General features: G+C 40.1%; 1 protein-coding gene across 2 annotated transcripts; it reads right to left on the bottom strand.

Moving 5' to 3' along the window:
• Positions 1–231: 231 nt before the first annotated feature.
• On the bottom strand, positions 232–9,087 carry LOC117541220 (activated RNA polymerase II transcriptional coactivator p15-like). Of its 2 annotated transcripts, none has more exons than XM_034208384.1 (5): positions 9,005–9,087; positions 5,811–5,880; positions 5,302–5,421; positions 3,660–3,768; positions 232–571 (listed from the first exon to the last, which is right to left on the bottom strand). In XM_034208384.1, the coding sequence occupies exons 2-5, from the start codon at positions 5,877–5,879 to the stop codon at positions 492–494; spliced, it is 378 nt and encodes a 125-aa protein (XP_034064275.1). In that variant the 5' UTR covers position 5,880; positions 9,005–9,087; the 3' UTR covers positions 232–491. The 2 variants fall into 2 exon arrangements, with proteins under 2 accessions (XP_034064275.1, XP_034064274.1); XM_034208383.1 differs by having other exon boundaries at positions 5,811–5,883; positions 9,005–9,081.
• Positions 9,088–9,536: the final 449 nt, after the last annotated feature.

Here is a 9,536-nt window from a genome sequence, read left to right on the forward strand (position 1 = left end):
TATATAAGCGTTATACAATTCTTGAAAAAAATACATTTGTCACCTTGTTGTATAATCACAATCATTAATTTTAAAACATAACCCATGGTCCACCAATATCCGCTGCAGGGACACCATGACTGGACTCGGCTTTTGGAAATATAAGCACTGATAGTGTGGTAGATATGACAACGGTCAGTGAAAACTAAATCTTATGATTAAATGTTCATGATATTCAAACTGAACAGCAACTTACACATGTAGCTAGTGCCTCCTTTCTTTATTCAATACAAAAACATCACTGTACTCATAGACTCTACCCACCAGTATTGATCACACACCTACCCAGCCGCCCACCCTCTACTTCAGCTGCTTTACAAACAAATACACACAGAAACCAGACACCACTAGATCTACAAAACTATAGCCCATTAGAAAACATCAACAGGCTATTTACAAAAACGCTTAGCAAACTAACATAATGAGTTAACACAGAACATCAAAAGGAATGCTTATGATCTCTTTATGGCGTCATCAATTTCTGAAATCTGGTCCTTCAGTTGGTTCCACTGTTCAGGATTCAGGGAGATACCTACGAGAAACAGAGGGTGAAACCGAGTCCTGCTCTGCAACACGTTCAAACATCAACAGGTCCAGAGGGGTGCTGCTTAAGTCAGATCACTGGGTTAGGTGTTTATAGTGGTGGAGGAATGCCTCCTTAAACCTGGAAATGAGTCAGCATTTCACCACTTCCTGTTCTATTGTCTCCGAGTCAACAATTGCTGTAATGTATATTTGTAGAGAAGCCTGAAATAAGGTGTGTGGTTAACACAAGCTGGAGAGATTTGAATGTTTGGTCCTACGAGATGAGATACGTCAGTGAATACGGTGACTAGTTTCTAAATCAGACTACTAATGCTGCGTTCACACCGGACGCGATGCGATGTTTGGGGGCGGCGCGATTACATGTAAAGTCAATGCAGAGACGCGAATTTGCTCCGACGGCGAGCATGAAGCGGTGGACGCGGCGCGAATCACGCGATTGAACGGTGCCGCGTCAAACGCGAAAACAATTTCTGACGTGCTACTGTTGATCAGTTGTAAAGATGGAAGAGATGATCATTGTGGCTGTCAACGGTATGATAAAACAAACTGCAAGCCGCGGTGACACTTGAGCGATTGGAACGCAGCATTAGACTAGAGCGATGCGATAGGAGCGATTAGAGCAAAGCGAATATTCGCATCGCGTCCGGTGTGAACGCAGCATAAGACTGTTCTGTCCTTGATGTGTGTTTTTGGTGTATATCTGTCGTGTATGTGTTTCTTGGCTGTGTTTTGGCACCACCTTGTGGTGGTTGGTTGACACTGCTGCTTTCTAGTGGTTTATTCGATTCCTGTTTCAAGGAGAACGAACTTGTTTGTTTCCGAGTGTGCTCCACATGTAGCTTGGGTTGTTTCATGAACAGACGTCTGCTCTCCATGAGCTGTGCTTCGTATTTCCCGCTGGTTCACGCATCGTCTGTGAGTGTTATTATCCGACAGGCTGTGGCTTCATGGGAATATGTTGTATGTAAAATGTTTATGTTTGTAGGAATGCAGTGAGTATTCCTTGTGGCTAAGCTACTAGCGGCTAGGCTGATTAGCTTCTCAGTTTGTGCGCCGTAGCTCATTGTGTGAAGTATTCTGTTTAGTTTAGCTCGTCAATAATAAACTGTTATGTCTGTATTGTCTTTACAGTTTCACCAAGTAAAGAGACTTCAGTAAAACTGACAACTGCGCTGGAGTTTTCTTTCAAACGGTTTAACTGGATGGATAGCAGTGCTAGTGAGACCCTTACAAAGACCATCACCTCATTTTAATGTATAGTTCATTATTTGTTTTTAATACAACAGATGTTTTCAATTCAGTGAAATAACAAACCATTTTTATTATTTAAAAATGTAATTAATTTGAATTTATGAAGCCATTTTGCTCTTTTTGTGTGTGTGAATTGTAAATTGTACTCTGTGTGTTATTTTATCCTATTGCGGTGCCAAATACACATTTACATTATATGTAAGTTTAATGGACAATTACGTTTTCTGAATCTGAATCAAACATTAGCCGCCTTTAGCTTAGCGGTGGTGATGAGGGTCCTGACTACAGTTTCCAAATCCGACTTGCCCATTGATGCATGTTTTAAGCAAAAATATGGTTTTATTCCCCTTGCAAAAGGTAGTTGTTGCTCTTAAAGAACTACTGGAAGTTTGTAGAGTTCTCTGGTCATTTGCCCATGCTGGCTTGAAGACGAGCCTTCAATTAATTCCATTAGTAAAACCTTCAAAGTATAACTGTACCACTAATCATGTTTATGCTCGGTCCTGAATCAAATTGAGTTCCTTAGTATATTTGAATCTGCTGCATGAAATGTAAAGTGTATGAGCTGTATTACGAACAGGTGTTGCAGAAGAAATAAACAGGTCAAATCAAAATATAAACATACTAATTTATACAACTAGTAAATGTATGTCCTCATTCCTCTCTTGCTTCATATGCAGCAACAGTGTTACTTTGTGATGCAATAGTAATGACCTATTGAAGGATGTAGGCAGCATGCAATCAGTCCATTTTGTGCAGCAGGAGAGCCAAATGACCCCCAGCGCCCCCTTCTGTGGAAACGAGCACAGAGCCCGATGCACAAAACTGTTGTGGGAGCTGTTATCTCTGAGAGTAGTTTTTCGCTTTGTCGCGGGCAGAGATGGGGTCGTTACTAAAAAAAAGTAATATATTACTTTAAAAAAAAGTAATATATTACACTACTTCGTTACTCTCTACATAAAGTAACTCGTTACTTTACTCGCAGGGCCGGCCCGCCCCTCCCTACAGGCAGATCATGCAGACTGCGACGCACCTACAGTGTAAGCGCGCCACAGTTTTGCCTCTGCGAGACTCCACTTGCACCCCCAATTACTATTGCATGAAGGAAGACATAACACAAGTCTTTCTTTATGCTCTCAAATAGGCTACCAGCCACACAACAAGCTAACAGTCTGTGAAACGTCAAGACACTAATTAATGAAACCAGTTCAAGACGCATTATTCTTATCATTCTTTATGAGCGCAGTAACGGTAAGGTATGTAATTACTTATTTAGTATTCCATAACTTAGTAACAGAGATGGTCAAACTAAAGTGGTAGAGACAGAATTCCTACAATGAAGCGGGACATTGAACTGTTCACCCGTGAGAGGGCGATCAACAAAAGAGAGCGAGCGCCCCGTTGAGGGAGTTTACAGATGAAAAGACTCAGCCATGTTTATGCAGCACTGCTGCACGTGGAGATGTGGTCTCGCAAGTCGCGCAGATTACATAGGCCTACATGTATATAAACCTGCGGCGGAAACCCCTCTAGTCTGTCAGTGAGTGTGATTATTTTATAAAAGTAACGAAGTAACGCGTGTCGGGGCAATGTTAGTAACTGTAGTGTGATTACTGAATTATAAAAGTAACGCGTTACACTACTCCGTTACCGACAACAGTGATATTATTACAGTAACGCGTTACTTTGTACCGCGTTACACCCAACTCTGGTCGCAAGCTAACGCAAACAAAAGCCTGGCTCTGTCAAACGTAATCAGTGGTACACCCCTCGTGTGTAGTTTCAGATAAATATGGACTGTGTGTGGATGAATGAAACCTTACCTTTCTTCCCCGGCTTCATCTCCCCATCCGAGTTTGTCCAGTACTCTCTGACGTCAATCAAGACTTTCCCTTTGAAGTCCCTGACGCTGACGTATCGCATCTTTCCAATCTGTAAGAAGCAAACTGACCGTCACAAAACGGGTTTTCTTCAGGAGTATAATTTATAGCTTTTAGAATACAACAAGTACTGAACAATACTTCTGTCCACACACAAACTGAAGGTAGAATATTGAAGGCAACAAGACACTGAGCCTATTATGAGATTTTTTTGTAATGGAGAATTGCAACCACATATGTGACCTGCTCTATCGAAATCAGTCGCATTGACCCGAAGACACATTTTGAGTTGTATACACTGTTGGAAAGAGGAGATTAGCTTTCTAAAGATATCAGGATTGTTGTTGTACTCCAAATATTAAGTTAATATGTCACATTATATAATGACTGTCACCATTTCTCTGGAATCCATCGATCTGATTGATTATGAGCGGCTAATAAATGATCAAAGTACTACGGAGGGAAAATATTTTTGTTTGGATTACTGGTCTGGGGGAAGCTCGCGAGTGTGTGTGTGTGTGTGTGTGTGTGTGTGTGTGTGTGTGTGTGTGTATACGTGTGTGTGTTTTTGCATTTGTGCGTATTGTGTTTGTTTCCCGGGGAAACCACTCAGGAGAAACACCGGCTGTTGTTATGCCTGCTGTGACATCAAGTTACTCCGTTCTCCGCTTGTAATTATGCCGAAGCTTCAAAGCTGTATTTATCATCTGAATTTGCCGAAACAAGTTTAATATTCTGAACGCCAAGACTTTGTTTAATTAAAATCAGATGAAAACAAACTGTAACGGACCCTGCCGTGTTATCTATGATTACTATACTCTTACATTCATAATGTCAGCGGAGGGAGGGGAAGCAGTGAGAGCTGTCATCTTCCCTTTGCTTCAAACATGTATTTATCGGGTGATGTTGGAAATAAAAGTGTCCTATTCTGAAAGCCAAGACTTTGTTTATTTAAAATCAAACAAAACACCTGAATCCCGAAAAACTATTTTTTTACGCAAATCCACGTTTATTTTGAAATGAGCCGTTGAGACTTCCGACTGATTTCGATAGAGCGGGTCACATATGTAGTATATTTATTGCAGGATATCACTCACTTTTCCCCTTTAATAACCCTGAACAATTTGTACATATTTTACTCTACCTCTGTACTAGGTTTAAATGTAACTTGCGCACTTGTATAATTTAAGTATATATGATTTTATGTTTGTATATTTTGTTTAGTAGTAGGTTGGACAGTAAATCAAACGTGTTCTTTATATTTCATATAGTTCTATCTGTTGAAACTCTATAGATATTTATGTTTCTACTGTTCATTACTGTCTGTCTATTTTATATTTGAATGCGTCACATTTTAAGTCAGTGTAATGCCGTAACTGCTGTAACTACTTCAGATCAATAAAAGTAGATCTAAACTAAATAAAATGTTATTCAATGAAGTATTGAAACTTCAGAAATGTAAAGTGTACACAGTATAGCACCTACATTTAAACTAGATCTGTGGAAATAAAAAAGTACAGAGATGCAATTAAACATTTTTGCGGAGTTTGAATGTTCCATGTAAGCAGAGCACCGGGACCCCCACCTGGAACATGTTGTCTCCAGCATCACTGCCGCCCTTGGAGGAGCCGCCTGGCTTGGAGCTCTCTCCACTCTTTACTTTCTTGGCTGGTTTCTCTGGTGCAATGGACTTCTTTCTTTTTGCCTAAAACAAAAAAGACCTACTTTTCAAATTCTTGCCCATCCTTTCTAATCCAGGGCTAACTGTATATGGATAGAAAAGGCAGAAGCTTTATCAGCAGATTTGGAGAAAGGAATGAATGACAAAAGCAGTAAAAGGAAGCACTGTCAACTATAATGGTCAACAATTGTATTTATTTCACTATTTCATGAAATTAATTCTTAGCTCGAGCCACCTTTACTCATAGTTGACTCCGCTCCCTCAGTATGTATGTCTCCAGGCTTGTAATCTGATTTTTTATTAAAAAAAAAAACTATTTTCTCAAGCTCGTAGTTTTCTAATAAGATCTGCTTTATGCGCTTCAGATGTAAGTGAGTAAAGCAAACACATAGCAGTTTATATTGAATACAAACCTTGGTTTCTGCTTCACTGTCAGAGTCACTTCCAGATGTGGAGGACAGTCTTTCCTTTGATTTAGGCATTCTGCTGACAGAAGAATCAACTATCAGACCTCTGTATACAGCAACGTATGCATGCACAGCTATATGTTATCTTACAAATATTCAACAGTCTATTTAGTTGTCACATCATACAATATCCCAATATGTGTAAGTTAAACAGAACACATTATGAAATGCAAGTCTCCACTGTGATCCTGTATCCATGGGCACTATGCAGGGCTCTCTCTCCAGCCAGTGTGGACAGGAGCAAAGATTACAGCGGCCAGTAACTCTGCATGTTGGCATGAGAACTGTGTTAGGATACACTACAAACAAATTGGAGTATTAGAACAGCAGGTACAATAATATGTGTGTCTGAACAGCGTGACTTATTACAGGAGCTGGGTCTTTAATAGGTGATGATATTCAGTGCAAAAACATCAGCAACAGACTGAACCATTTTGCAATGATCGTTTCCATTTGATTTATTAGTCATTATTAGATGTATACATTATTTACTAATTCAGAGAGCATACGTGTACATCCCCTCCACCTGGACACAAACGGTTTGACCCTGGACCTCTCACCACATGAACAGCTTCTTCCCCTCCGTTACGGCCCCATTAACAAGGCCCGGGACCCCCACTGACAGACTATTATCCACCCCAGAAAAACCGTATGCATGAATGCACATCAATGCAAACAACATGCTGTTATTTTTAAAAGTGTAAATCCTGCACATCATTTAGCACATCTCTGCTCCACACTACCTCTTTTTAAATCTGCACAGCTCTACACTTGAATATAGTATTTGTCATATTGTATTTCATTTGACTGTCCTCAGTTTCTTACATATTTATATTTTGTGTAATATTGACTTTCTCTATTATTATTAATTTGTTACAATAGTCTTTAAATGGCTTTTATAATAGTAATGTGTGTTGCTCTTTTCGTGTAAGGGTCTTTGAATGCAGCATTTACACCAACACAAATTCCTCGTCTGTGTAAAGCTACTCGGTAACACCGACTCTGATTCCGTTCAAATCAGAGTCGGTGGTTTCCAAAGGTAGCAGCATTAAGCAGGGTTGCCAACTCTCACGCATCTGGCGTGTGACACACGCTTTCACTCTCAATCTCACGCTCTCACGCTGCCCAAACTATTCTCACGCCAAAAAACAAGAATACCGAAGACTAGAAACGGGTTTTGAAAACTTTTGTCACGTAGTGATCGTCTTCTCAATAGAACATCTTTGATAATGTCTTCTGGCCAATCAGAATCAAGATAACGGCGTGGTGTTGTTGCAGGAAGTCCCGACGGAGAATACTTTTGCTGTAGTACATCTCTATACATCGATGCAACATTACGTGTTGATAGAAATCAACACGTAATGAAATAAGACCCCACGGTTTGATGATTGATAGGTGTGTGGGCTGTCTTTCATTTTGACACACAGAACAATGGGGGCTATCCACCCTTATCCACAATGTAAAGTAATTCACAGCCTCTTCTCTCTGTGAGGAGCAGCAGGTTCAGCTTTCAGAACAAAGTAACAAAAAACTAAAATGGCATTCATTTTTTTAAATATGTCGTGTAGTAATAGATGTATTTATTTCTCTTCTCAAGAGAGTACCAGAATGTGTATTTTATGTTAGTATTTCAAAAAATCTCCTGGGGGAGAATCCCCCCAGACCCCCCTGCAGGGGTTGGGTTTTCAGCATGTCAACTCTTTCACCTGTGGGGAAATTGCAGGATTGGCTCCAGGTCGCCCTTTTTATTTACTACAAGACAAATGTGCCTTTTTATTTCATACAGTTCAATTTGGATTGAGACAGGGAAATAATCTAAACCTCACGCGTGGCGTTTCACTGTCAAGGGGAGCGTGTATGTAATTACATTGCAAATACTGATTTGAGCCCCACCGCTGTATGGGTTAGCCCTACCATAGATTACCCAACAAAAATACTCTCTCGCAACTGCCGACCCGTATTGCGCATGCGCAGATCTAAGAACCAGTAGAAATGATAAAAAAGTAAAAGTCTGCTGCTTATTGTTCTACTAGGCCAAAATAGAGTGTGTTAATTAACATATTTGGCAGTTTGGAGTAAGTCTGTAGATTTGTGTGTGTGTGTTTCATCTATAGGCCTCTCACGATAATTAATTTTGTTGGATACATTTTCCCGGAAATTATTGCGATAAACGATAATATTGTCGGCACCGTTGTATGACCATTTTAGACCACTGACATAATCATAATATATAATAATAATTCAAATACATCCTTTAAAACTGCTAGTCACATCCTCATGTAAATGGAAATGTATCGAGGTCAATTAATTGCTTATCAGGCACACAATAAAACAGTGGAAACAAACATGTGTTTGACTTTCATTAGTGAATGAAACTTTGTGCCCTTTATAGTCTGTGTCCAATATTGTGTATTTGTATATATTGTATATATATCCTATATATATGCTAAGGTCCCGCTGCTGACACGATAGCAGTCATTTCGTGCGCATATGTGTAATTAAACCCATGATATCAAAATCTCACTCCAGCCAGGTACCCAAAGTTAGCAACCCTGCATTAATTAAGAAAAATATAAGTAAATTCAATCTAATAAATGATATTCTATGAAACGGATAAGATTGTAAATAATGTTTATAAAGCAGCGGGGGGGATATGTTATCATCCAGATTGTAAGAGAGGGAATAATGAATTTGACCAAACGACCAATCTCCGCCATTAGTTCCGTATATTGTGGTCACGGTGTCATTAGTGTATTAGTGAGGCGTTTTAGCCCTTTAGAATGCATGTCTCTGAATTCTTTCACGTTTGAATTCCAGAGCCTAACGTGCAGTAGCGTCCCGCCCAGCGTTAGCTACTACCCTGAGACCTAAATGCACCATATTAAATTCCCCATGAATGCACCATAATGATACCAGCTAATAAGCTACAAGCTATCTGGATAGCTCTGTCACGGTGGCTAGCGTTAGCAGAGCTGAACCCCAGCACATGAACTCTGCCTGCGTGTTTAAGATAAATGGACCTTCTTTAACTAGTGCACTGTAACAGTTAATATGCTGCGGAACACCGACTTGCTCTATTGAACCAACCATATTTGCACTGACACGTTTTAGCATATTATTTAGAAACTGTCGATGCTTACATGATGTGATGTTGCTGAGCGGATGTCTTGACAGGAAGCGGAAGCTCTATGATTTTCCGGAGCGCGGGCTGCCTAAAAAGAAGCTTCGCGAGGGTTGGGTTACATTTGTAATACAATGTGATTACCAAATTGATAAATTACCTGTTAATGTATCAACTTTTCATAAAAAGCTCTTCTTACCTGGAAACACATTTTGACCAGCAGTTACTGCATTAGAACAACTAGGATCATGGGCGCGGGAAGGGGGGTGCTAAGGGCGCTGCAGCACCCCCTAGCGGCAGGCAGGCGGTGCGGAGCTCCCCTGTCTGAATTATTATTTGACGGTTATTGCTGCTCCCGCAGCACGTAATACTACAGTGCCTCACAGTGGTACAATAACAGTATTACATCCCTATTACAGAATAGACACAATCTCTAGTCCATAGGCTACAATAACTGAGGACATATGTAAACATTTCCCTTAACACCCCCACTTGTTCTCAGGTTGCTGTACTCCAAAAATGTAAACAAAAAGAAAATGTGGACCTCCTCA

This window comes from Gymnodraco acuticeps, unplaced genomic scaffold, assembly GCF_902827175.1.
Source record: "Gymnodraco acuticeps unplaced genomic scaffold, fGymAcu1.1, whole genome shotgun sequence".
NCBI lineage: Eukaryota > Metazoa > Chordata > Actinopteri > Perciformes > Bathydraconidae > Gymnodraco > Gymnodraco acuticeps.